This window comes from Nesoenas mayeri, assembly GCF_963082525.1.
Source record: "Nesoenas mayeri genome assembly, chromosome: 3".
NCBI lineage: Eukaryota > Metazoa > Chordata > Aves > Columbiformes > Columbidae > Nesoenas > Nesoenas mayeri.
The window spans coordinates 270,284-297,267 of record NC_137544.1 but is presented as its reverse complement, the minus strand read 5'-3'; the positions used below and the strand labels follow the sequence as shown (position 1 = coordinate 297,267).

The 26,984-nt window shown below is 69.0% G+C and overlaps 2 protein-coding genes across 4 annotated transcripts; both read right to left on the bottom strand.

Annotated features, from left to right (window-relative positions):
* Positions 1 to 750: 750 nt before the first annotated feature.
* Positions 751 to 12,873, bottom strand: AGBL5 (AGBL carboxypeptidase 5). 3 transcript variants are annotated; one of them, XM_080342044.1, is made up of 10 exons: positions 12,615 to 12,873; positions 12,072 to 12,243; positions 10,659 to 10,825; positions 9,224 to 9,401; positions 8,275 to 8,453; positions 7,059 to 7,584; positions 5,934 to 6,103; positions 2,298 to 2,433; positions 1,841 to 2,031; positions 751 to 1,320 (listed from the first exon to the last, which is right to left on the bottom strand). In XM_080342044.1, exons 1-10 carry the CDS (start codon positions 12,809 to 12,811, stop codon positions 1,041 to 1,043), a joined length of 2,196 nt encoding a protein of 731 aa, XP_080198170.1. In that variant the 5' UTR covers positions 12,812 to 12,873; the 3' UTR covers positions 751 to 1,040. The 3 variants fall into 3 exon arrangements, with proteins under 3 accessions (XP_080198170.1, XP_080198171.1, XP_080198172.1); XM_080342045.1 differs by lacking the exons at positions 1,841 to 2,031; positions 2,298 to 2,433; XM_080342046.1 differs by lacking the exons at positions 9,224 to 9,401; positions 10,659 to 10,825.
* A 1,023-nt stretch (positions 12,874 to 13,896) lies between these two features.
* TMEM214 (transmembrane protein 214) lies at positions 13,897 to 24,378 on the bottom strand (the record flags this gene model as incomplete). Its single annotated transcript, XM_080340877.1, has 17 exons — positions 13,897 to 14,033; positions 14,699 to 14,850; positions 15,169 to 15,337; positions 15,591 to 15,687; positions 16,390 to 16,507; positions 16,814 to 16,927; positions 17,462 to 17,510; positions 17,597 to 17,688; positions 17,797 to 17,938; positions 18,018 to 18,119; positions 18,267 to 18,348; positions 19,254 to 19,359; positions 19,841 to 19,923; positions 21,057 to 21,191; positions 21,953 to 22,103; positions 23,766 to 23,965; positions 24,237 to 24,378. 17 exons carry the CDS (start codon positions 24,376 to 24,378, stop codon positions 13,907 to 13,909), a joined length of 2,061 nt encoding a protein of 686 aa, XP_080197003.1. The 3' UTR covers positions 13,897 to 13,906.
* Positions 24,379 to 26,984: the final 2,606 nt, after the last annotated feature.

The following is a 26,984-nucleotide window of genomic DNA, read 5'->3' as shown; positions in this document are numbered from 1 at the left end:
CAACAAGCCCATGAGAACGTCAGCCTTTTATTTCCTCCCCACCACGTTCTCATGGCAGACGAGAAACAGTCACTACACAGCAAGAGAGCGAACACGGGGGGAAAGCACCGCGGGAAACAGGCGGAGCAGGAGGAAGGAGCCGCCAGCGGCGCACACAGTGACCCCTCCTGAGAGCGGCACTGGGACATGGAGCCTCAGCACAGCCACAGCCCCATCTCCCCGGTCACACCGGCAGCCCTGCCCCGAGCGCGGCCCCTCGCTCACACGCCTCCGGAGCTGGGACCCCTCTGAGCGCGGCAGCGCCCCCGGCACCGGGGCTCCTGGTGCAGCCCCGTGGCCTCGGCTGCAGCACCGGGCACCGGGGCTGCCCCCCACCAGCTGCCAGGGCTGCAGCCCGCCCTGCCGCGGGCACAGCCGGCGCCTGGCCCTGCTCTGGCGGCCCCTCCGCAGGCTGTGGAGCCACTGTGGGGCTCACCAGGCGCTTTTGGGGGGGGAAGCCGGGGCCCTTCTCCCAGCTCTGTGGGTGGTACAGGACAGGACTCGCTGTGCTGTCAAACCCCAGTGACTAATTACAGCTCTGCCCGCCTGCCTCACCGTGACCAGAGCCCTGTGCTGCGACAGCCTGTGGCAAAGGGCGCCTTGGCGTACCCCTGCTGGCCTCAGGAGTGCTTTGGGAGCAGCTGAGGCCGAGGGAAATCGAGCAGAGGTTTTCTGCGCTGGCTCCTCCCAAGCCCCGCGGCGCCAGGCCGGGCACGGCAGAGTGCGGGGCCCCGGTGCGGGGCGCGGTGGCAGCTCTGCCCTGCAGCGCCGTGGGCCGGGGGCTCTGCTGGGTCCCGCAGCGGCCGGGCTGGAGCGGCCGCCGCTCTCCCCGCGCAGCGCCTGTCCTGCCCCGGCCAGGGCCGCTCTGGACGGAGCGGGGAGCTGCCTGCGGCATCCGCGGCACTTCCGAGGGGACGGGGTGGCGGTTCACACGCACTTCTTCCACGTAAAACCACTTTTATTACATCAAAACATACCATTACGCTGGCACAGAGCTCTCCTCAGGGCTGCAGCTTTGTACAGCAGCTCGACAGGTACCGGATCAAGCGCACGAGCGGTCCCCAGCCCCGCTTACCTCTGCCCGGCGCCAGGGCCGCGTCACTGCCTCGGGGAGCGCTCTGGCTCGCGGCGGCCGGGCCCGCGGCCCTGCTGCAGCCAAAGGTGAAGCTGGGGGAGGCTCTGATGCGCGAGTCCTGCTGGCTGCTGCCGCTCCCGCCGGCGCCGTTGCTGAAGCTCCTCACGCGGGACAGGGCGTTGTCGGACGCCGAGGTGGGGAGGCCGCTGGAAGGTGACAAACGTGAGCTCAGCAGCTCTGCGGGAGGGGGCCCCGTCCGTCCCCCCCAGTGCCCTGTGCCCGCAGAGACCCCATCTCCCGGAGCCCCGGACCCCTCCCCAGGCGGGCGGCAGCTGCGGACAGGGATGTCACAGGATGTCCCCTCGCTGTCCCGCAGCCTCAGGCAGCAGCACCATGTCAGAGTTCCCGCTCCCGCACCCCAGACCCAAACCCATCCCAGCGCAGCGCTGGAGCCGGAGCGGAGGAGCCGCTGGTGCACTCTGCAGGCAGACCCAGAGAATCGTGTCCCAGTTACTGCGGCCAGGGAACCCCGAAGAACCTCACCCTGCGCGGCCGCGGCCCCTCCTGCTTGCGGGTGGCGCGGGGCTGCGGGCCCCCGCGGCCCACAAACCAAACTGCCCCAGCAGGGCGGGAAGGGGAACGAATAGACCTGGGCTTGTTTAGCTGCAGGTGACTCTCTCGGAGTACCGTTATCACCTCTGATCTGTGTTAGCCGCAGGCCCTTACGTGGAGCTCCGGGGGGGGGTCCTGGCACCCCCTCTCCGCCGCGGGCCCCCTCCTGCGCCCCGCGTGCTGCGCACGTGCTTCAGCATCCAGGCCCGCAGGTTGCTGAGGCTGCTGTGCTCCGACAGGACAATGCGCGGCCAGGGGTTGCACTCGGCCATGTCCAGCGCCGCCACGGCCAGGGCTCTGCCGACCTGCCAGGGCAGGAGGCGGCCGGTGAGAGCGGCCTCGGGAAACAGCCGCAGCTCTCTGGGACTGCAGGCGGGACAGCAAACGAACAGAACCCACCCCAGATCCCAGACAACCCCCAGCACTCATTTCACCCACATTCCCCTCCAAAACGGCACCACGGACCAGCAGCGAGTTGTCACAGGGACAGCGAGCGCGGAACAGGGGAGAAGGCGAGAGGCTGCTCCCGCGGGCCTGGGGCAGGGCTGCGCCCCCGCGCGCCACGCCGTACCTGCTCGAACAGCTCCACCGTGTACTTGGAGGGGAAGGCGGGCGGGGGCGGCGGGCTGGCGCGCCCGTTGTCGTGGCACGCCACCGGGATGCTGTTCACCGAGCGCCCCGTGTTGTAGTTGCACTCCAGCGTGTAGCTGCGGGGCAGAGGGGAGGCCGGATTACCCACGGACCCACACCCGCCCCGCGCAGCAGCACGGCGCTGCGGTGACGCGGTGCGAGCGCGGCTCAGACCCGGAGCCACCAGCGTCCCTGGCTCGGACGGGGCTGAAGGGAAGAACGGCTCCTTTCCCGGAGCAACGGGCTCAGCGCGCTGCTGCTTCTGCCTGCGGGGCAGCGAGAGCGGCAGCAGCGGCAGCGGGCACAGGGCATGGGGCGAGGGCAGGAGACCAGCCCTGGCACAGGACACACGGAGCTGGGCTTGGGGCCCACGGCCCAGAACCCACCCGTGTCCTGGGCTGCGTCCCCAGCCCCGGGAGCAGCAGGTTTGGGGGATCCTGCCCCTCTGCCCCGCTCTGTGAGACCCCCTGCAGTGCTGGTCCAGCTCTGGGTCCTCAGCACAGACACACATGGAGCTGCTGGAGAGGGGCCGGAGCAGCCTCAGGAATGACCCGAGGCTGGAACAGCTCTGCTGGGGACAGGTGAGAGAGCTGGGGGGTTCAGCTGGAGGAGAGAAGCTCCGGGGACACCTTTCAGTGCTTAAAAGTGCCCGATAAGAAAGACGGGGACAGACTTTTGAGCAGGGCCTGTTGTGACAGGACAAGGGGTGATGGTTTTAAACTAAAGGAGATTCAGGCTGGACATGATGCAGAAATTGTTTGTGCTGAGGGTGGTGAGAGCCTGGCCCAGGTTGGCCAGAGAGGTGGTGGCTGAACCATCCCTGAGACATCCCAGGCCAGGCTGGACGGGCTCTGAGCAGCCTGAGCTGGAGCAGATGTCCCTGTCATGGCAGGGGGGGCACTGGGGGGCTGGGAAGATCCTTCAACACAAACCGTCTGTGGTTCTATGAAGTCAATGCCAAAGGAAGGACCGGCCAGAACAGAAGCAGCGATCGCTGAGCTCCCAAAGCACCACAGTACCCACTTCTTACCTTAAATCCCCAGACAAGGAACCCACAGCTGCCTGGGACACCCCAAGTGCTTTTTGGGGTGAAGTGGCTACCGAAAGGTGTTCTCTGGTTATCCCACAAGGGCCTGCGGTCACCCCGGGGAGCTCATGCTCAGGACAGGCAGGACATTAGCACAAGGGACAGGAGAACGGACGGAGGAAAAGGTGTGAAAAACGAAGGTCTGTTAAGATCCACAATGAACATGTGCCCATGGCGCATGGTGACGCTGTGCATGTCGCTGCACAGTGCGACAGGCGACAGAAATTCACCTCTGCCCAGCGGTGCTGAGGAGAGAAATCTCAACAGAAACACCCATTAAACGCTGCTTCTGTTCCCAGAAAGTCCTGGGCTCCTCCGGATTTCGGGAAGCGTGCTGGGTGCTGGACAGCCCAGCCAGGGGCGCAGCACAGCTGGATCCGGGCGGGAGGAACCTGACGGGAGCCTGATCTGCAGGGAGCAGGAGAGAGCGGAGCTCGAGCTCCCGCGGGGAGCAGAGCGCGGAGCCTGCGCCCCGGGAGAGCCCATTTCGGTGCGCCGGGGCACGGGAAGGGATCCCGCTGCACGCAGCTCTGGAGGACGCAGGAGCTTAGGAGAGGTGGCAGGTTTTGGGGACAGACTCCCCCGATTGTGGGAATGACCCTCCTCGGTACCCGGGACATGGACAGACGCGCAGGACAGCAGCTGGCAGCAGAGCAGCGGTGCTGAGCGCCCCTGCAGAAAGCCGCGGCGGGGGAGGAGCTGCCTGGGCTGGGGCTCCGGGGGGAAAACACCAGAAGTGGGGGATAATCAAGCTGGGGATCTCCCGAGAAACACAAACCCTGTGAGCCCCACACCCGGGGGCAGCACCCAAGGGTGCTGAGGTCCTTGTGGGGCCCCCTCGGTCACCTCCGGGAGGTGACAGGGAGTGCAGGGTCCCTGATTGGTGAAGAAAGGAAAGCATTGCATCTGTTGTTCAAAAAGACCACCCGGGACGGAGCGGCCGGTCAGCCGCCCCTCGGCCCGCGAATGCCCGCGCCGGCTCTCCCGGCGCACGTGTCCGGGGCAGGAAGGAAGGAGGTGGCGGGAGCCGCCAGGACCGCGTCCCCCTGCCCCGCTGCTCAGGCACGGTTATGAAACAGAGCTGCTGGAGTGCCCAGAGGAGGCTGTGAAGTGGTGAGGGTTTGGAGGGGAAGCCGTGTGAGCAGCGGCTGCAGTCCCTGGGTTTGCTCAGCTGGAGCAGAGCAGGCTGAGCGCAGAGCTCATGGGCTGCAGGTTCCTCAGCAGGAGCAGGAGGGGCAGGGTGAGCTCTGCTCTGGGACAGTGACAGAGCCCAGGGAGCAGCAGCAGATGTGCCGGGGGGGCAGTGGGACATGAGGAAAAGGTTCTTCACCCAGAGGTGCTGGACACTGAACAGGCTCCCAGGGAGGTGTCACGGCCCAACCTGACAGTGTTCAACAAGAGACTGGACACCGTCCTCAGACACACGGGGTGACCTGTGGGGTGTCCTGTGCGGGGACAGCAGTTGGACTCCATGATCCTGTGGGTCCCTCCAGCTCAGGAGATTCTAATTCACTCACTAACACAGCAGAGAACCGTCGAGGCTCCTGCTCGTGTGTCTGACGTGCCTGCGTGGTCCCCAGCGCTCCCTGCCAGAACACACGGCCAGAGCCGCACCAGCAGCCCCAGCCCAAACCCGCGCCTGGCAGCGGAGGGGGCGGCGGCTGCACCAGCGCAGTGCACGGGGAGCGCTGAGGAACCGGGGACAACAAGGAGCCGCGGGAGCCACGTCCTGCGCCGGCACCGACCCTGCACACAGAGCGGCTCGGCCCTGGTGCTGCGGGGGCCCGGGGATGCCCGGTGCTGCTTCCACGTTTCCCCAGCCCACGGGTTCCTGGGAAACGCAGCATCGCACGGTTCTCGTCCTCTCCCCTCAGCAGCTGCGACCGGTCACCGTGGCCAAACGGGGTCAGACAGGCCGCTGGGCTGGTGGGTTCTGCCATTCTTATGTTCCCAGCAACCGCAACAGAAACAAGCCAAAAATATCCCATTTGTTGTTGGATACAGGCCCGTGGCTGCTACAGATGACACAAATATCCACAGCTCCCAGAACCACAGACTGGTTGTGGCTGGAACGCTGCACGGCAACCTCGCATACGAGGCCTGGGCAAGCCGAGCCCATTACAGCTAAATGGGTTTTAATTACAGCTCAATATAAACATCTGGGAAAGAGGAGAATTCCTCCTGGGAAGCCGTGCGCAAGCAGCTCTGCAGGAGCGCGGACAAGGAGCCAGACCGGCTGCGGGAGGGACGGGAGGGACGGGAGGCCCGCAGGAGCGGGGCCTGTGGCTCGGGAACGCGGCAGCACTCGGCACGGCGGGTCCGGCCTCACCTGCACCGAGCGCCAGACGCTCTCCTTGGCCTGTCCCAAAGCCCTGGGCAGCCGAGCAGGTCACTCCTGCCCCACAGGAGTGGCTCCAGCTTCCCCTAATGTCCTGTGTCCCTTCCAGGGCGGAGGGGAGCGGGCAGCCCGTGGGCGGGGGGGTCACCTACCTGTGGATGATCCCCAGGGCTTTGAAGACGGCCACGCGCCCGCTGCCCTCCTTCGACTGCCCGTCCCGCTTGTCTTTGGCGTACATGTTCTTCTCCGAGAAGTTGCAGCCCGTGAAGTCAAAGTAGGGTGAGTTCAGGGAGATGAGCTTGGGGAACAGCATGTTCTCCACCTGTGAGGCACAGAGGAACACAGTGAATGTGAGCGCAGAGGGGAACGGAGCTGGTGGGGGCTGGTGCACGTGTGATGGAGCGGCTGAGGGACCTGGGGGTTCACTGGAGAACAGGAGCTGAGGGGAGACCTTCTGATCTCTGACCTGCCTGAAAGGAGCTTGGAGCCAGGGGGGTCGGGCTCTGCTCCCCAGGAACAAGCGCCAGGAGCAGAGGAAACGGCCTCAAGTTGCCCAGGGGAGGTTGGGGTTGGATTTAGGAACAATTTCTTCCCCAAAGGGCTGTGGGGCATTGGAACAGGCTGCCCAGGGCAGTGCTGGAGTCACCAGCCCTGGAGGGCTGGACAGACAGACATGAGGTTCTCAGGACATGAGGCAGGGACAGGGGTGGGGAATGGTTGGACTCCATGATCTTGAGGACATTTTCCAACCAAAACAATGGTGTGATTCTGTGACTTTGGGCTGTTTGTCCTGCTCCAGCACCAGCAGCGCCGAGCTGCTCACCAAGGGGAGGGGGCCCAGTGGCACGGCCACCCCCAACTTGGGAGAGAAGGGGCAGCTCTCATGGGAAAGCTGAGACCTGCGGCCACTGCCCCGCTCACAGGGAGGGGAGAAGGGGGAAGAGGGGGAAGAGGAGGGAGAAAGAAGGAGAAGGGGGAGGGGGGAGAAGGGGGAGAAAGAAGGAGAAGGGGGAGAAAGAAGGAGAAGGGGGAGAAAGAAGGAGAAGGGGGAGAAAGAAGGAGAAGGGGGAGAAAGAAGGAGAAGGGGGAGAAAGAAGGAGAAGGGGGAGAAAGAAGGAGAAGGGGGAGAGTAGTCTGCACAGAGCACCCACAGCAGGGAGCCAGCCCAGCGCCCCCTCCTCAGGCACAGCCCCGTCCCAACAGAGACCCGCACCCCTCTCCCAGCAGCGGGAGGTCCCAGCCCGCTCCAGCGCCACGTACCCCCACCCTGCCCTCACCTGGTCGTTCTCGTTGCTGAAGCTGTTGCCGTACATGAAGCAGCCACGTTTGGAGGCGTGCCCGTGCAGATCCACGTAGTAGGCCAGCCCGCTGTCTCGGGGGGGGATGGTTTCGGGGAGAGGTGCTGCTGGAGGCCCCCCGGCCTCCTCCTCACAGTGCTCGGTGCTGCGGCTCGCCGGGAGGATCCAGGGGGCCGGGTCCTCGCCTGGCGTGGCTTCCTGAGAAGAGCTGAGGCGCGTGCTGGCGCACCAGGCGCCGGCTGAGTTGCGGAGGTTATTGGCTTTCTCCAGCTCCGACAGCTCTGAGGACGGGACGCTGCTGCGGACGGAATGGTTGGAAGATTTTGTGCTTAGCAAGCTGGTGCTGAGCGGGGAGACGTAGGTCCTCCAGTCGGGAGAGCCCGGCGGGACACGGCTGTGGACGTGGTGGTAGAGCAGCACAGCTTTGGCGCCGTACACGGCGGGGTGCAGCTCGGCGTCGGGGTTCAGGTACTGCCGGTTCAGGTTCACCCCCCGGGAGTCGGTTCTGCGGAGAGAGTGGAGGGGACGTGAGGCCCTTGGCACAGCACCGTCCGTTCGGCACAGGCAGAGCCGACTGCACTCAGCAGGCCGAGGCTCTGAACAGGCACAACCAGCCACACCACCCCTGGGGCACAGATTCCGTGCTGCAGAACAAGTTAAATCAAACTAACTGCTTAATTAGAAACCGCAAGGGCTGAAACCCCAAACCTCTTTTGCGTTGGAGTCTCTCCCCTTGAGAGGCACCCAGTCCGGACCGTGGCTTTGCTGTACTGTGCCATTTTATCTTTTGATTAAATCACTTTGTTAAGCACAGACACCTGAGACTTTGCTGTGGGAAACCACTCTGCCCCAGCACAGCCGAGACCCTCTTGTGCTGTGGCACTCGCCCCAGCGAGCAGAGCCAGGTCACCTCCCCACTCCGCAGCCACCCGGCTCCCACAGGCAGGACAGTGTCTCGGAGCACAGGGCAGCGCTGCGCACCCCCGCCGCAAAGCCTGGCCTAGGAGGTGAGCTGTGCAGGCAGCAGCAGCCCCACGCCCTCCCAGAGACCCTGCAGCCCAGGGGCCCCGGCTCCTTCTGCCAGTGCGGGATCTCAGGACCCTTCTTCCCAGCCGCCACGGAAGGCAGGTCAGCTCCGAACCGGGAGAGCCCAGCCCAGCCCAGCCCCCGGCAGAGCTCAGCCGCGCGCACACACCGGTAGTGGCCCCGCACCACCCCGTCGGGGTTCAGCATGGGAATGAGCTTGAAGACGAACATCCGCCGCAGCATCTGGGCGCGGGGGTCCTCCTCCCGCAGGATGAAGTCCAGGAAGCCGTTGAAGACGAAGCTGGAGGGCGTTTCTCCCGGGTGGACTCTGCTGCTCAGGAAAAACACCTGGGGGCAAACGGATGGGGCTGATGGGCAGGCTCCCGCCTGCCCGGCAATGCTGCGGCGGCTCAGCCGAGGGAAAAACGCTCCCTGGGGTGGCCGCCCTGCACCACAGCCGGCACCGCGCTGCCCGGGGAGCGCATGACCAGGCACTGGGTGTGGTAACACGGCAGGTTTGGGAGGTTTCTTTGGCTGGTGCCTCTGCCAGGTCCTGCCTGGAACAGGGCTGGTTGATCCCACCTGAGAATGCATGGACAGTGGCCCCGCAGCGGCCACCACGAGAAACCAGAGCACGGGCGCCAAGCGGCAGAGCCAGAGACGTGTCCCAGGGAACAGCCCCATGCGATCCACAGTGCGGGGACCAGCCCGGCCACAGAGGTGGCACAAAGCATGTCCTAGAGAGCTTAGTGGGAGCGTCACAGCAAGAGATGTGTGCAGCCTCCCGGTCACCCGTCCCCGCTCCGCGCAGCTGCAGAGGGAGCGCTCCGCCTGTCTCCGGGGCTGATGGCTCAAACACAGCACTGCCCCCAGCTTCTTCACAGCTTCACGGGGCAACAGCGATAAAAGGACAGAACAAAACCCTACGAGCTGACACTAATCTTTGCCCTGAGGAACGTGGGTGCGATGCCACCAGAGGGCACGTCACGGCGCCCTGGGGCTCCTGGCAGGACCGGCTCCCTTGCCTCAGGACGGGGTCTCTCGCTCTCTGCTCCGAGGGTGGCAGCCCGGTGCCGGTCGCGCGGCGCCGCGCTCCCCAGCCCCGCCACGGAGCTCACCCTCTTCCCCGCGAAGCGGCGCGGCCGGGGGGTGCTGGTGTCGGGGAAGAGCTTGTCCAGGCGCGGCTCCCGCTTCTCCAGCATGCCGTGGCACGAGGTGACGGTCAGCAGGTCCACGCGCAGCTTGTCCAGCGAGTGGCACAGCAGCTCCCGGTGGTAGTAGACGGAGTCAAGGGGGCTGCGGGGCGAGGAGAGGCTCAGCGCACAGGCAGAGCCGGCACGGAGCCGTGCAGCTCAGGCACCGCCGGCCCAGCCGAGCGTGCTGCCGGGCCGGGGACCGAGGGGCAGGGCGCTGCGCTCCCCTGGCGGCTGGAGCTGCCCCGAGGCACAGGGGTCCTGGCAGGGCCGGGAACGCCCCAGCCCGCAGCCCTCAGCTCAGCCTCCAGCGCTGCCCCGGGACCGCATCCTGCTCCCTCTGCTGCCCAGCCTGAGCACAACCCCGAGCCCTCCCTGATGCCTGCAGCCGAGCTGCTGGGTGAGTGGGGGAGGCAGCACCCGGTGGGTCCTTGGGGGTCTGATCATCACATAGAGGGGAGCACAGCCCCCCTGCACAGCACAGAGACCCCCCAGCCCTGCTGACAGCACCCAGGGAGCCGGGGTTCAGACAGAGACCCCCTCGGCCCTGCTGACAGCACCCAGGGAGCCGGGGTTCAGACAGAGACCCCCTCGGCCCTGCTGACAGCACCCAGGGAGCCGGGGTTTGGACAGAGACCCCCCGGCGCTGTGACAGACCCCCAGGAGCTGGGGTTTGGCCGGGACACCCGGCCCTGTGCAATCCCGAGGGCTCAGGGGCCGTCAGTGGGTGAGTTTGACCCACAGGGACCGTGCTGTCACCGTCAGACCCTCACCAACCGCTGGGCTTGGAAATCCCTGTTGTTCTCCATCACATGACAATTTAAGAACGAACCCCTTCCAATAAACCATCGCTCGCCCCTTGTCTAAGAAAAGGTGTTTGTGATGCCGGCCGGCAGCACAGGAGGTCTCTGGGGCAGGAGGGGCTGCAGGACCTGTTCTCTGCAGGGACACGCCATCCTCCTCTTCCTCCCCTCAGACAGGTATCGAGTTCCCCTCTGATTTCAGAGAAGAAATTCTTGAGATTGCGGGAATCTCCCAGCGTGACCCACAAAGAGCCGGGCACCACGGCGGCAGGATGTCCCGACCTTCCCGCAGCCAGGACGGGGAAGCAAATGGGGCGCTGGCCCCTGAGAACCCCCTGCTCAAACCGGGGCGGCAGCTCCGCTCCAGCCGCTCCTCAGCCGCCCCCGCCTGGCGGGACCCTGCCCTTGGGAACCCGGGGGACCGGCTCGGGGGGCCTCTGACGCGCGAGCTCAGGGGGAGCTGCTGCAGCAGCCCATGCAGAACCGGGGCCCAGAGGAACAGGAGCCAGGCAGCAGCGGGGGGCACGGACACCCCACGGGGGGAGCGGGGCGCACACCTGCTGGGAGACATGTGCTGGCACTCCTGGAAGCGGCTGTCCAGCTGCGCCAGCATCTCCTGGCACTCGGTGTAGGAGAAGGGGTAGCAGAAGGCAAAGTAGGTGGTGGCCCCGCGGTGTTCCAGGAAGCGGTGCACGAAGGACAGCACGAACTGCGTCTCCACCATCTGACAGACACAAAGCGGAGGCTGAGCGGAGCCGCGGCCACACAGAGACCTTCCCGGCACAGCCCAGCGGCCGCAGCCACCGCAAACCCCCGCGGTTCTGCCCTGGCACCGCTGTGCCGGTTCTCCCGTGTGCCAGGTGCCGGCAGCCGCTCGCCCTCCTCCAACCGTGCAGGAACCGGAGCTGCGCTCCCAACGACTCCAGCCCGCTTCGCTCACATCCCCAAAACGTCAGGCTGTGGCCCGCAAAGCCCCGGGTTCCTGCTCGCCCCACGATGCGCTCGGGTCCCCGCCGTGTGCCTGGCTCCGGGACAGAGCTCTCCAGAAACCCAGGGGGTCCTTCTGGCCCTTGCGCTCACCTGCCAGCGCCCAGAGACTGAACAACACCACTGCATTTCAATGCTTCACAAAGCTAGCGAGCACTGCAAAGCTCAGTGGTACATTGTGCATTTCCCTGGTGCTGGCACGAGTCAAATTGAGCATCATCTTGTCCCAAGCCAGGGGACAGGAGCTCCCCTCTGGTCCCTGTTCCACGGGGCAGGGGGGACATGCTCGGGGGCCGCTGTCCCCCTGCAGCAGTGTGCACAGAGCAAGGACAACCCAGAGCACCTGCAGACCAAAGCCAGAAAGCACCAGGACTCAAAACCACCTGTTTAAGGCCCAAACAGCTTTAACTGTTTGTACTGAGAGCCAACCCGCTGCTGCGGCTGCTCCTGCCGCCTCCGTTCCAGGGCTCTCACCACACGCTGCCCCCACGCTGCACAGCCCACCGCGAAGAGCTGGTCACCGGCACTTCAACAACCGATGGATGGATGGGAAGGGACGCCCCAGGCGTGCTGCAAGAGCAGCTCTGCTGCTCCCCGTCACGCAGCAGGGACGTCACGCAGCGAGAGCTGGTGCCCAGCCCGAGCCGGTCAGTGGGAAAGAGCTGCTGGGTCCTTCTCTCCTGAGTGCTGGGCCCAGGGAAGGGGCTTTATCACTGACCCCCACCCTCTGCCTTGGGGCTGCCAAAGTGCGAACCAGCCGCTCACCCACGCTGCCCTGCCACGGAGAGCTGGAGATACCTGGAGCGGCGAGCAAAGGGAGAGTGTGTCCTGCGTGTCAGCTGCCCCCGCCTCGACCGCGGGGCTGCCCCGGCCCCAGAGCTGCCCCCGCCTGCTGCCCCCGCCCCGACCGCGGGGCTGCCCCGGCCCCAGAGCTGCCCCCGCCTGCCGCCCCGCTCCGCCGCGCCCCGGCCGCACGCCCGTACCTCGAAGCTGGGCCGGTCGCGGATGCGCTCCCAGCGGGGCCGCGCGGGCAGGGTGCGCACGAACGGAGACATGCCCTGCGAGTACAGCCGGCTCTGCTTGTTCATGTTCAGGATGTGCAGCTTGATCAGCTTCCCGGGGGCTCCCCCCTGCACGCTGAAGTAGAACCAGGACCTGGGGGGCAGGACAGGAGCCCCGGCTGAGCCCCGAGCCCGGCAGCGCCCTGCCCGGGACACGGCCCCCGCGGGCGGGACGGGCGGGACCGGGACACGGCCCCCGCGGGCGGGACGGGCGGGACCGGGACACGGACCCCGCGGGCAGCCGGGCGGGACCGGGACACGGACCCCGCGGGCAGCCGGGCGGGACCGGGACACGGACCCCGCGGGCAGCCGGGCGGGACCGGGACCCAGATCGCGGGCAGCCCCTCCCGTGGCGGCTGCCCCTGTCAGTGCCCCCGCTCCCCGCGCACCCGGCCAGCCCCTCCCGGGGGAGCCCCGGCCCGGCCCCGCCCGCCGCGGCCGCCCCGCCCCGCCCCGCCCCGGTACCTGTTGCCGTTCTCATACTCGGTCTGGGCGCAGTCGGGCCGCGTCCACACGTTGAACTCGTAGTCGGCGGCGGGGAGGGCGGCGCCCCAGGCCGCGGGGCCGCCCCCCGCCCCGGGCGGCCCCACCTGCTCGACGTGCGCCAGGTTTCCCGAGTCGAAGCGGGAGCTGAAGAGCAGCCCCCCGCAGCGGATCTCCATGGCTGCCGGGCCGCCGCCGCCCGCTCATGGCCCCGCCGCGCCGCGCTCCGCCGCCCGGCCCGGCCCGCCGCGCCGCCGGGCAACAGCAACGCGCCCGCCCGTTGGCCCGCCGCCCCCCAGCAACGCGCCCGCCCGTTGGACGGCGCCCGGGCAACGGACTGCCGCGCCCGCGGGCCACGCCCCCCGGCCCGCCCCGGCCCCGCCCCCGGGCGCGCGCAGACACGGCCGGGGCACGCGCACGTGCACACGGACGGACACATGGGAGCGCGGACACACAAACCGCGCGTGCCACACCTGTGTGCGCGTGCGTGCGCACACACCTCCAACACGCGCACGTGCGTGCACGTGAGCACACACAGAGGTGTGCACGTGTCTATACACACGCTCGTATGCACACACACGTATATGCAGACGTATGTGCGCAACTATACACCCCTATACCTACACGTGTGCACACGCTTGTGTGCCTGTACACAAGAACACGGGTACATGCAGCCATGGACACACACAGGCACATACACACACCTGCATTTACACACACGTGCCCGCACACCTATGGGCATGCCTGTACATAACACACGCGTGTGCACACAAATACGCACACACATTCACATGCGCGTACAGCTATATACATACATCTATACACACACGTGCATAAACCATGTGTATGCACATGCACGTGTGTGCACACACCTATACACACACGTGCACACTGATGTATGCACCTGTATATAAGCACACATGCATACACGCACTTGTACACCAATACATACAAGACAGACGTATGCACACACATACGTGTGCACACATCCTCGAATACACAGGTTGGTAAGAACACACGTGTACACACGCCCCGGTAAGCACTCATATGTACATGTGTCCATACGCACACGCGTGTGCCCCGGCCCCGCGGGAGACGGGGGCTCCCGGTGAGCGCCTCCCGGCGCAGGGACCAGCCACGCGCGGCCACGGGGCACCCAGCGCCTTTCCAGGAGAGAACAAACCCGCCCCGCTCACCCCACTCCAGCCCAAAGTCCCCGCGCGCGCCCCGGCGCCGGCCCAGCGCTGCTCCTCGGCGGCGGCACCGGCACCGCGTCAGTGTCCCGAAATCGCGGCCAGCGCCCAGTTGGTGACGGCCACGGTGGTGTTGTGCAGGTAAACCCAGGAGGAGTAGGTGAGGCTGCCGAGCTGCTCCTGCACGCAGGCCCAGGACACGTCCCCGCTGCAACGGCGAAGGGACACGTCAGGGCGGGGGACAGAGCCACGGCAGCAGTGGCCACCCCGTCCCTGGCGGCAGGAGCCCGGGGCCACCAGAGCCGCCCCGGCGGGAGGTGCAGAGGGGGTGGCTGGGCATGGGGGAGCAGCGGCCAGGGCACGGGGACCAGGGGCCAGGGCACGGAGACCCTCTCCTGCAGTGCCCCCAGTCTGGCTGTGACCCCCAGCGCTGCAGAGGTGACAACTGAGGCACCAGCTCTGTCACCCCCACCCTCTGCCCCGAGGAGCGCGGTGCCAGCTCTGCGGCAAGCGCAGCACCGTGCCGGCTGCCGCCCTGCTCCCCAGGGTGACAAAGGGGTGACACACAGCTGGGACAGCCCGGAGTGACACAAGGACATGGGGGGAACACAGCCGGCCTGTGGCAGGGGTACAGCTTGGGGACACGAGCTCTCTATGGGACTGCAGTGACAACAACCCTGCTGCCACGTCCCACCCCAGCCAGGACAGGGACAGACACTCCCTGCGCCGGGGCCTGACCTCCACAGCCGTGGGGCCGCCGGGGGGCTGAGCCTGCGGCTGCAGCACAGAGGGGACACGCAGGGAGGCGCAGGGAGGTGCAGGGACGCGCAGGGAGGCGCAGGGACACACAGGGAGGCGCAGGGAGGCGCTCACTCGCAGGAGTCGGCCCAGCGGTCCCAGCCGTGGCGCAGCGCGGCCACCAGCCCCTCCAGCAGCGGCAGCAGGCAGCTCCGCACCAGGAACAGCAGCAGCTCCCGCACGCACTCGGCCACGTGCAGCAGCGACTCGGGGACACGGGACTGGAGCTGTGGGACAGACACGGCAAAGGCTTCACACCAACTGCCCCTTCATGTGGGGCCGCAGCCAAGGGGGACAGAGTGGTGTCACAGCCCGGCTGCGGTGTCCGTCTGTCACAGCCCGGCTGCGGTGTCCGTCTGTCACCTCCCAGACCCCCGCAGCAGCAGCTCGCAGTGACCAGTGGGCAGAAGCAGCCCCAGGGATGTCACCATCCCCCCGCTGCCCTGGCAGAGCCCAGCACGAGCCGTTTGCTCTCACAAGCCCCGGGGGGCTGTGGCCCCGCTGGGGTCCCTCGTCCCCTGCAGCGCACGCGGCACCGTCCTTACCCACTCGGCGAGCCAGGGCAGGCCGCTGCGGAGCTGGGCCAGCAGGGCCGAGCCCTGCTGGGACACGAACAGCGCCACCTCGCCGCTCCCCGCCCAGAGCAGCTCCAGCTGCGGCTGCAGCACGGCGGCCGCCCCGGAGCCCGGCCCGGGCAGGCTCCGCTCCAGCCACCTGCGAGAGAGCGAGCGCCGGCTCAGGCAGCGCCGGCCGCCCCGGCTACGGGCTACACCGGCACCAGGGCTGCACCGGCACCACCGGCAGAGCCGCGGAGCGCACGGGCACCGGCACTGCTGCACGGGCCAGGGGAGGAGGAGGCGAGAACTGAGCTGGAAGCGCCCAGCAGAGCCGGGAACACGCCAGAAGGGGCTCCCCGAGGTCTCAGCGCCGCGCGAGCCGCCCCGGCCCCGGTGCCGCTGCCACTGACCTGAGCCCCTCGCGGCAGCCGTGCCAGACCGTGTGCCAGGCGCGCTGCCAGGCCGGCAGGGCGCCCGAGTCGCGGAGCAGCCGAGCGGAGGAGGAGGCTGCAAGAGACAGGAGCCGTTCCCTGCGCGACCCCGCGCTCGGGCTGCCCCGGGGCCCCTCTGGGGACACGCGGCCCGAGCGGCTCCGCAAAACATCTCGGGAAACACCCCGAGAGGGGACAAAGAGGGGCGGAAACAGCGAGCAGAGAGAACCCGGGTCAGGGCAGCTCTGCGGGAACCCTCCCGAGAGCGGACAGGCAGGGTCTGTCAGCAGCCTGCGACAGCGCCCGGCCCAGCACACCCCGCAGCCCCCAGGGACCCCCGCACACACCCCGCAGCCCCCAGGGACCCCCACAGCCCCCAGGGACGCCCACACACACCCCACAGCCCCCAGGGACCCCCGCACACACCCCGCAGCCCCCAGGGACGCCCACACACACCCCACAGCCCCCAGGGACGCCCACACACACCCCACAGCCCCCAGGGACCCCCACAGCCCCCAGGGACGCCAACACACACCCCACAGCCCCCAGGGACCCCCACACACACCTCGCAGCCCCCAGGGACCCACATGCACACCTCACAGCCCCCAGGGACCCCCACACACACCCCGCAGCCCCCAGGGACGCCCACGCACATCCTGCAGCCCCCAGGGACCCCCGCGCACACCCGTTCACAGCCGTGGGGAGGACAGGGCTGCGCGGGGGCTCCGCTCAGGGAGTTCCCGTCCCCAGGGACGTCCCCAGTGCAGCCGCCGCGTACCCTGGAAGGAGCCGTGCGTGCGGACGTCGTGCAGGAGGAATCCGGCCGCGAACACCAGGAGGACGAGCAGCAGCCGCTGCCAGGGGAAGCCCCGGCCCCGCATCCTGCGCAGCAGCTCCTGGCGGGCGCGAGGACGCGGCGCCGTCACCGCGGTTCCCAGGGCCAGCAGCTCGGCCCTTCCCCCGCCCCGGCTCCCCGTGAAACCAGTGCCATCTGCCCAGCAGCTGCTGGGATGGACAGGGGCCAGCGCCGCCTGTCCCCAGCGTGTCCTGCAGATGTGCCGCTGCGGGGACCCCAGCCCGGCGTGTGGCGGCGGCGGGCGAAGCTGACCGCACCCAGCGCGGAGCCGCAAGCAGCGCGGAGCCGCAAGCAGCGCGGAGCCACAACCCCGCCGCCACGGCAGCCGCGGCGCTGCCCGGCTCACCTTGCAGGCGGCATCGCAGGCAGCCACGTCCTGGGCGCCACTGGACCCTCTCGCCGCCAGCTCCTCGTTTGTCACTTTGAAGGAGCGAACCGTCTCCTGCAGCGACTGCCGCACCTCGGGGACAGCGAGAGCGGCCTCAGGCCCTGCGCCGGCAGCACCGCGCACCCGGCACCACGGGCTGCGGGCGGAGCGGAGCCGGGAGGGGCAGGAACACCGGGACACAGGACACACCGGGACACAGGACACACCGGGACACAGGACACACCGGGCTGCGGGGACACCGAGGGCCCTGCAGAGGCCGAGCGCCTTGGCCGCCCCAGCCGCCATCACCCGGAGCCGCGCGGCTCCTCTGTGGACCCTGAGCCCCGCCAGCGCCACCCCACAGCGCCAGAGCAGCAAAGCCAAAGCGGGGCCGAGCCTGGATGTCTGTGCTGCCCGTCCCTGCACAGGGGCCCTGGCGCCCCCAGGCACCGGCTGAGCCGCTGGGACAGCACCGGGACACACGGTGCCACGGGGACACACGGTGCCACGGGGACACACGGTGCCACGGGGACACACGGTGCCACGGGGACACCGCTCACACAGGAACCTGCCGCGGCACACACCCGCTGTCCCCGCACCCCGGGGACCTGTCCCCACAGCTCCTACCGTCTTGCTGCTGCCATCCCAGGACTCCAGCAGATGGTTCAGAAGCAAACTGGGGGTGGAAAACGGAGGGCTGGGCCCAGAGCTCCGAGCAGCGATCTGAGCGCTGCGGGGCCCGCGGCGCGGCAGGGGACGCACCTGGACTGGGAGAGGTGCTTGGTGTAGAGCTGCCGCCAGACGCCGAAGCTCAGCGGGTCCAGGCTCAGGCACTGGCTCAGGGAGGTCAGGAGCTGGGGACAGCGCAGCAGTGTCACAGCCCGTCCGCGTCCCCCGTGTGGCGCGAACCCCGGCACAGCCGAACGCCCCAAACCCCGCGGCACCGGCCGCCCGGCGCTCACCTCCTTCTTCATGCCGGGGGGGCAGCTCGGCGTGGCCCGTGAGAGGAAGGACGGGAAGTAGGTGTGCAGGGCGGCCTCGGGCCTCGCGCCGAACGCCAGCACCTTCAGGCGCGGGTAGAGCCGGCGCAGCTGCTCCTGCAGGCTGGGGACACGCAGGGGCTGCCGGGGGGCCGGGCGCTCACCCGGCTCGGCCCGCGCTCGGCACGCGCGCGCGGGTGTACCTGGGCGGCAGCGAGTTGTTGGGCATGAAGGCGAAGTCCAGGAGGGGGAAGAAATCCTTGGGGCCGATCATCCCGAAGCCTTTGGTCAGGTTTGGGTGCATCCTGTGCGGCACAAACCCCGTCAGGGGACGGGCTGCCCCGCACACGTGTCCGCACACCCACAGCCCTCGCCCGGGTGTTCCCACGGACACAGCCCCACGGGCCACTGCTCATTCCACTTAACAATAACGACAGCGACGGGTAACTCACGTCAGCAGACGGTCCAGGTAGGAGACGGCGTACGGGGAGAGCGTCTTGATCCCGAGCACCGGCAGCATGATGCCGAGCCAGACTGCGGAGCGACGCGGCGTCACAGGGAGCCCCCGCGCGTCCCCCGCACACCGAGCGCGCCCTGACACACCGAGCGCATCCCCAGCACACCGAGCGCATCCCCAGCACACCGAGCGCATCCCCAGCACACCGAGCGCGCCCCGGCACACCGAGCGCATCCCCAGCACACCGAGCGCATCCCCAGCACACCGAGCGTGCCCCGGCACACCGAGCGCATCCCCAGCACACCGAGCGCGCCCCGGCCAGCGGCGCGAGCAGCCACCCACACTCGGACCAAACTCAGGACACAACCCACCCGTGGCCCCCTCCAGACTGCCGGCAGGCGACCAGACAGACAGATCCCCAGACAAACAAACAGACAGACAGAGAGATCCCCAGACAGACAGATCCCAGACAGGACAGACCCCGGACAGACGGACAGACCCCGGACAGACGGATCCCAGACAGGACAGACCCCCAGACAGACGGACAGACTCCCAGACAGACGGACTCCCCTTGGAAGGGCTCGGTGCCGGCAGCGGAACGCGAGCAGCTCGTCCCCGTTCCCCGGGCAGGACGGCTCCCGGGACCCCGCGGTTCCGGCCCAGCCGGCAGGTGCGCCGCAGCCAAGGTGCCACGGGGGCCGTTTCCGCGGCCGAGGGGCCGCCGGGGCGGGCGGATTCGCCCCCGTGAGCACCGTGCTCGTGCCACATCTCGGGCTGCCCTGAAACAACGACCCCTCACGCAGCTCCAGTGTCCCACGAACACCGAGCGCTGGTGCCTCCGTCCCCACCCGCCAGCACAGGCCGCTCCCCTCCGCGGGACGCAGCCCAGGGGACACGGTTTGAAGCGAACCCCGCGCCCGAGCGCCGACAGCAGCGGGAGCGCAGCACCGGGTCCGGCCGCCACCGCGCTCCCGGCTCTCACCTTTCAGCCCCTCGTGCAGGTCGGCGAACCCGGCCTGTCCCAGCGCCCAGAGCACGGTGAGACACTTCGCTGGCCGGTTCTGGTGCGACCGCAGCACTTCCAAGTACTGGGGCAGGACAAGGACACGTTAACGGGGAAGAGCCCCAGCCCGTCCCGCCCCAGCGCTGCCGCAAACGAGCCAGAGCAGCCCCAGCAGGGACCCCGGCACTGGCGGGGCTGGAGCCGCGCCATGTCCCCCCACGCCCAGCCCTGGGGACGCGGAGCTGCCGGCACCGCGCGGTGCTGGACGGCAGCTGAGCCGCAGCGGCTCCTGCTTGGCCAGCCCCAGAGACCCTCATTTGTGCCCCACGGCCGCCAGGGACGGACACGTCCCCGCTGCCCCCGAGGGGACGGAGCAGGGAGGGAGCACGAGCTCTGGGCGAGGACTTAGACCGGGCGCCGCGGGACAGCGGCACTCGCGGGGCTCTGGCACTTCTGGGGAGCCCGGCGGGACTGGAGACCCTGGTCCCTTTGGCCCAGGGCAGCTTGCGGCACGGCGGCCGCGGGACCCCGGCGGGAGCAGCGCGGCGCTCCCGGTGCCCGCTCACCTTGCCCAGGCTGGCCGTGGCGATCTTGGGCCGGTCCAGGAGCAGGGCCTGGATGCAGATCCGGTACCCGTGCAGGGACTCCCCTGGAACACAGCGCACGCCTCAGCCCGGCCCCCCGCGCCCCGCGGAGCCCCAAAGGCGGGACCCCCTCCCCGCTCCCGGAGCAGCCCCGCACGGCGGGGGCGTCCTGCCCCCCGTTCCTCTGCCCGCAGGAGCCCGACGGACCCACAGACCTCAGAGCCGCCCCCAGCCCTGCCCTGCACCACAGGCACCAGCACCGTCACAACCCCGGCCCGGAGCTCCCGAGGGCTCGCGGCCCCTTGTTTGTCTCCAAAGGAGGAGGAGGGCTCAGGGGACCCCCCTTGCTATCGGGCACTGGCCAGTGACCCCTCCAGCTCTGCTGGCCCAGGGATGGGCGGTGTGGCCACGGCTGGGGTGGGTGTCCCCGCGGCAGGGGGTGGGCGTCCCCGCGGCAGGGGGTGGGCGTCCCCGCGCTTGTCCTGCTCCCCAGCACAGTCTCACTGCTGCCACTGGCCTCCCCGGGACACAATGGGCTTTCACCCCCACACACCAGCCACACCAGCTCACAGTGGCCAGGCAGACAAGGGCAGCGGTGACCAGCGGTGACCAGTGGTGACCAGCGTGGTGACCAGTGGTGACCAGCACAGTTGCAGCGCCCGGCAGAGCTGCAGACCAACCCCGGGCAGCTCCGCCAGCAGCCGAGCATCTCCCCAAATTACAGGCGAACACCAGCCCCACAACAAAGGAGCCCCTCGACCATTTGCTGACAAATGCCCGGCATTCATGTGCTCACTGGCGGCAGCGTGGACGGGACCCCCCAACACTGCCGCGGCAGCCAGTGCCCGTGGGCTACAGCCAGCAGGCCCCGTTGGAAGCGCTGCAGCAACACGCCTCGTGCGGAAGCCCCGGGGAAGGCGTTTCCCACCAGCCCGTGACTCCCCGACACCAGGACCGCGCCTCACCCCGGCACCGCGGCAGCGTTTGGCACCGCCGCGACGACCGCCCGGCAGAACACCCCTCACCAGTGCGAGCCGTGCGGCAGTCTCCCACCTCACCCTCTGCAGAGGAACTCAAGAGGGCTCTTAAACTTGCCAAGGAGCAGCAGCAGCATCCCCACGGCCAGAAAACCCCAGCGCCGGAGCACCCGGCAGAACCAGCCCGGCACGCGGGGGAGCCCGGAGCCGCCGCGCCTCACCTGGGGTCTTGTCCAGCTCCTGCAGCATGGTGTAGATGCAGTGGTCGAAGAAGAGCTCCAGCACGCCGGCCGCCCGGCCCAGCAGCGCCCGGATGATGCTGCGCAGCTCCCGGCCCACCAGGCTGTACGGGTAGTCTGGGCGGGCACGGGCGCCGTGAGCCCCGGCGCCCCACAGGCTCAGCAGCCGCCGTGGGCCCGTCACCCGCACCAGGCACACGGGGCCCGGCCCCGGGGGTGCTGGTGGGACCGCGGACGCCGCGGGGCGCGCGCGGGGAGGGGGCTCTGCACGACCGGGGAACCCGGGACAGCAGCCCTGCCACGGGCGAGCGGGGACACCCCAACGCCACAACAACACGTACAGGTCTCAGGTCCCTACGGAGAAGGGGTGACTGGGAAAATGTCTGATTTGCCAGCTGTGCTCAGCCTCAGTGCCTTGGTAGGCACAGAAAGTCAATTATAGTGACATCAGACAACCAGGAAATAATCCCCATTTTATTTGTTAAAACCACAATCTGGTGCCTTTTTTATCACCAAGTTTCCTGCGTGGAGAGAGGGGCAAAGCAAAGCCCAAAGGCCTCGGTTTGCAGGGAACGAGCCCGGACTGGGGACAGTTTGTCTCAGGGGAAACAGGATCTTTCCCTCTCCCGCCCGCGACTGTTCTGGCCCTGGCGTCCCCACCTTTCTAAAAGCCGCATGTGCAGCGAGCTGCCCTTCAACCTGCGCCCTGAGACCCGCGCAGGACAAGCCCGGCACAGGACACAGCGCCGAGCCCCTCCGGCGCCTCCCATGGGACCCAATGACCCGGGGGTCTCATCCAGCCCAAGCGCTGCCCGGGACGGCGGGCGGGCTGGGCTGTCCCGCGCTGCTCCCGCGCCCCGTCCCCCCGCAGCACTGACCGTGGGGGTGCTGGCTGAGCGCCGGGTCGCTCCGCGGCGCCTGCAGCTTGTAGTTGAGGTAACTGGCCAGGTCCTTCACCCAGACCGAGGGGTTCTCGGGGAACACGCTCTGGCTCTTCTCCAGCTCCTTCTGCAGATCCGCCAGGTCCAGCTGCAAGCGACAGCACAGGCGTTCGACCTGGGGCGCGCAGGACGGCTCAAAGAGCACGGACAGAGCGTCACCCTGCGCTCCCAGGGGCCGCTGGGCACGGGGGCAGCGCCGCCCACGCCCACGGAAACTCCCCGGCCAGCACCACCGACGCGGACGGGAGCGCCGCCTGCAAGCTGCGCCTGCTTTGGCGCTGGAAATTTCCTCCCGACTGGCAAAGGCTGCTCCGGCAGAGCAGCGAAACCCGTGGGGAACCGCGGCGCCCGCGGGGCTGCGGGAAACCCCAGAGCAGGGACGCCGGGAGGGCTGCGCGGCTGCGGGAATGGGCTCCCCCCTAGAGCCCCGTTCCACCCTCCCGCAGGTGCCGGGACCGGCGGTTCTGCACAAACCGCCCGATGCACCCACATGGCACCGCCAGCCCCACACCAGGAATGCAGCCGCGACCATCGAGAGCCATGCAACTAACAATGGGCGAGCGACAGGCGTGAGCTGCGAGCGTGGACTGCGGCTCACACCCTCTCACCCTCGTCCCCACACCAGCTGCCACCAAACGTGGTTATCGTTGGCGCTTTAGCTCGGTGACCCGCAGGCCGGCACAGACAGGTGCCCCAGCCGCCCTCAGGGGGCTCAGCGGATGCCGCAAGACTCGAAGTTTGCAGCCTGACGCCTCCGTACGTACCGGATTTCAGTGGCAGCACGTTACCGAACCCGAGTTGGGTCCCTTTTCCACATGTTTGTTTTTGCAACCATTTTGAAAAGAGGAGTAAGAAAAAACAGCTGCCGCTATGTCAAAAGATAAGCAATGCTGTCAGCAAAGCCGACAGAGCGCCAGGCGCACGGCGCCCGTGGCTGCCGAGCCGTGCGGAGCGGCCCCCGGGCAGCAGAGCGGCCCCCGGGCAGCAGAGCGGCCCCGCTGCCCCCGAGGAACGTCCGCCCTACGCGCACGGAAATGACACGCGAGTCGTGCCCCGGCTGTCCCCGCGTGCGGTGCCGGCATGTGCAGCACCGCGCGCCCAGCAGCTGGGAGCCGCGGCCACGGGGCACCGCACGGGGCGGGGTCGGCCCGGGCAGCCCCCAGCGGACACGTCCCCTCACAGAGTCAACCTGGGGCTCCTCGCTAAACCCAGACTGTGCTCAGACAGCGTAAGGATGGGCGGGACGGAGACAAACAAGTTCTACAGATTTGTCTGGAGCGCAGGAGCTGCAGAATCGGCTCCCAGGACCTCGCTGGTGCGACAGGGAGGAGGTTTCACCAAGGAAGCTTCCTCAGGATCCCTCTCGGGCAGCAGACAGGGAGGGGTGAAGAGGGAAACCAGACATTCCCACCCAGCCACCTCGCTCCTGCCGGCGCCAAAAGCACAACCCCCAGCAGGAGACGCGTCTCTCGGGCCAGCCCGGCACTCGCCAAAGCGCCGAGCACCGTCCGCTCCGCTCCCGCAGCCGCCGGCCGCAGCAGCGCGGCACAGGGCCCGTCTCCGGGCGGCACCGAGCCCGCGGGCGTCCTGGCACACGGGGCTGTGGCGTGAGACCGAACCGCGGCCTCCTCCGCAGGGGCCGTGAGCCCACGCGGGGACACCGAACACACGCGGGGCACGGCGCTCCCGTGCCGCTGCCTTCGGCCGCTCAGACGGCAGCCGCGGGGCAGCCGGCGGGCCCGGCACTCACGGCTCTCAGCGCCTCCTCCAGCGAGCGGCATTTCCCCGGCTTGGCTGCAGCGTCGCTCGCCAGCGGCTTCTTGGAGCTTTTCCCCGCGTGCTGCCGGCGCTGCGGCGGCTCCGAGGCCGGGGGCACCTGCTCCTTGTTCTGCTTCTTCAGCGCCTTCTCGAAGCCCAGCTCGAAGATGGTGTCAGAGGTGGCGATGGGGGCTGGAACAGGGAAGGGCAGGAGGTGGCTGAGGACCCCGCGGCACCGGCTGCACCGACCCGCGGGCCCCGGGCCGCGCCCGGCCCTGCGCCGGCTGGGGACGGGGACGGGGCCATCCCGGACCGCAGCCCCCGCGAACCGCCAGCCCCGGTCCCGCCAGCCCGCCCCGCGCAGGGCTCATCCCCCGGGCCGCGGCCACGCGTGCGGGACCGAGCGCAGCCCCGCAGACCTGCCCGGCGCCCGGCCCCGCGCAACCGGCCCCGCCGCGCTCACCGGCCGCGGGCAGCCCGGCGCGGCCGGCGTTGGCCTCTCCCAGGGCGCGGCGGCTGCCGGTGCCGCCCGCGGGCCGCCGGCCCTTGCGCACCACCTCCCAGCGGCCGCCGCCGCCCGACAGCGCGCCCGGAGCCGCCGCCATCGCGCCGCGCGGGGAGCGGGAGGCGGCGCCGCGCCCGCCCATTGGTGCCGCCGCGCACACGCGCCCGGCGCGACGGCTGCCACGTCTGCGCCCCGCCCCGCCACGTGACCGGGCAGCGCAGGCCCGGCCGGGGCGTGGCCAACTCGCCCCTCCCCCAGAGAGGCCCCGCCCGCGCAGCGCCGGCGGCGCCCGCCCCGCCCCCACCGGCACCGCCCCGCCCCCACCGGCACCGCCCCGCCTTCTCCGCGAGCCCCGGGCGCCCAACAACCCGGGCCAGGGCGGAGGGAAGGGCGGGGCCTGCAGAGCGGGGCGTGGCCATGCAGATCAGACCCCGCACGGGCCGCCGGGAGCTCCCGCATCAAGACAACGCCGCCGCGAGTGTGCGCGAATGTTGCGTGGGCGCTGAGCGGAGGCGACAGACCGTGGGGCGCGAGGCGCCGCGTGGGTGTGTGGCGGGTACGGGTGCGGTGCGTAGTGTCCGTGTGGTGGGGGTGTGCGGGGCGGCGCGGGGCGGCGCGCGCGCGGGTGTGGGGCATACTTACCTGGCAGGGGAGACACCATGATCAGGCAGGTGGTTTTCCCAGGGCGAGGCTCATCCCTTGCACTCCGGGTGTGCTGACCCCTGCGATTTCCCCAAATGCGGGAAACTCGACTGCATAATTTGTGGTAGTGGGGGACTGCGTTCGCGCTCTCCCCTGGCTTCGCTGGTCAAAGGCAGAGCTCGCATCGCATTGCATCGCAAAGCCCGGACAAAGAGGGCGCGCGTGGCTACCACGCGTGTCCCCGATCCATGGTGCCGCAGCCGTGCGGGACCCACCGCGTCACGACCCGCACACGCAGCTCCTTTCCGGGCCCATTTCTACTTGGCTCCTTCCCTGGGGTTGAAATCACGGAAACGCGTTCCCGCCGGTGAACGCGGGCCCTGTGTCACCGCAGCGGCCCGTCCCAGCTGAGCCCCACAGCGAGAGAGCGGCAACCAGAAACCCCTAAGCCAGACGTAGCAAGACCGGGCCTAATGCACAGAGGCCTGGCAGAGGAGCGGCAGCTCTGCGCGCCGGACACGAGGCAGAGCGGGACGGCCGCGGCGGGCGAGCGGCGCGAGCGCCGCGTTCCGCTGGCCGAGAGCCACGGGAAACCGCGGAGCGGCAGCACCGAACGACCGCGTGCGCGCTCACGGAATCGGGTCAAGGAGCGACACCGGGGGCACCGGAGACCCCGACGGACCCGATGCCGAAGAGGAGTGCGGGCAGAGCGCGGCCGTGGAAACAACCGACGGCGGATGCATCAACTGAGCGGTGGGAACCGAGGAATAGGCGGTAGGGGTGTGGAATTGATGCCAAGAAGCGCGAACCGCGCGCACAGTCGGTTGGAGAGCGACGGAAGAGCCGCTTCTCACCCCAAACAGCGCCCGTGGCCGCCGGGACACGGCCCCTCAGCCGCACCGCACCAGCCCATTCGGCAACAGGCCATACTACGACTCCCACCGCTCTTTCTGCGGTCAGAGTTAAATCGAGCTCTGTCTTTGACCAGCGAAGCCAGGGGAGAGCGCGAACGCAGTCCCCCACTACCACAAATTATGCAGTCGAGTTTCCCGCATTTGGGGAAATCGCAGGGGTCAGCACACCCGGAGTGCAAGGGATGAGCCTCGCCCTGGGAAAACCACCTGCCTGATCATGGTGTCTCCCCTGCCAGGTAAGTATGCCCCACACCCGCGCCCGCGCCGCCCCACGCCGCCCCGCACACCCCCACCACACGGACACCCCGCGACGACACCCGCGCACGGCCCGCACGACGCCCCGGCCCGCGCCCCGCGGCTCGCCCGCACGCGGCGCCCACGCGGCGCTCGCGCACGCCCGCGGACGGTGTTGTCGTGGCGCGGGGAGCTCCCGTCATGCCGCGCGGGGACTGATCTGCATGGCCCCGCCCTACGTGCAAGGGCCCCTCCTCTGCCCCGTCGAAACGGCTCTGCCGCCACGGGCGCGAGCTGCATGCCCCGCCCCCGCCCGCAAACCCCGCCCCCGCGCCGTCCCGGTTCGGGACGCGGCCGGACCGGGCGGGTGGGGCGGAGCCGGCACTTCCGTGCCGCTTCTCGGCTCGCTGCCCCTCCGCGCGCTCCGCGGTGCCGCTGTCACCGGCCCCAGCCGGGCCCTCGGGCCTCCCGGGGACCCGTCCCGCCACTCCGGGCGCGGTGCCGCGGCAGCCGCTGGGTCGGTGCTGCGCTGAGCTCCGCTCCGGCCGCCGTCCTGGCTCCTGGCCGGGACCGCCCCTGTGGCTTTGGCTCCTCCGTCCCGGCCGCGCTCAGCACCGCCCTGCGCTGTCCGCGGGTCAGCCGGCGTCCGTCTGTCCTTGTCCCCGGGCACCCACCGCGGAGCTGACACTCCCCACAGCGCTCGCAGGTGCCGGTGCCGCTGTCGGGCTCGGCTGCTCCTGCGCTGGGGGCAGCTGCGTGTGGCACGGGGTGACATTTGCCTTTCTGCGCCCTCACGCTCCCCTGCCACCACCGTGGCCAATCACGGGTCACTGACCGTGGTTTGTCACAACCCTGCCAGCTCCTGCCACACACTCAGTGCATCCCACGGGGGCCGGAGACTCCCGCGTGTCCCGGA

Bases quoted from the DNA above. Each gene is read 5' to 3' on its own strand.
- AGBL5 (XM_080342044.1), bottom strand. From the start codon at position 12,811: ATGGAGATCCGCTGCGGGGGGCTGCTCTTCAGCTCCCGCTTCGACTCG. The intron at 12,244-12,614 runs GTACCGGGGCGG...CCTGCCCCCCAG, and splicing joins GAGTATGAGAACGGCAACAG to GTCCTGGTTCTACTTCAGCG. The intron at 2,434-5,933 runs GTAGGTGACCCC...TCTGCCCCGCAG, and splicing joins GCCCTGGGGATCATCCACAG to CTACACGCTGGAGTGCAACT.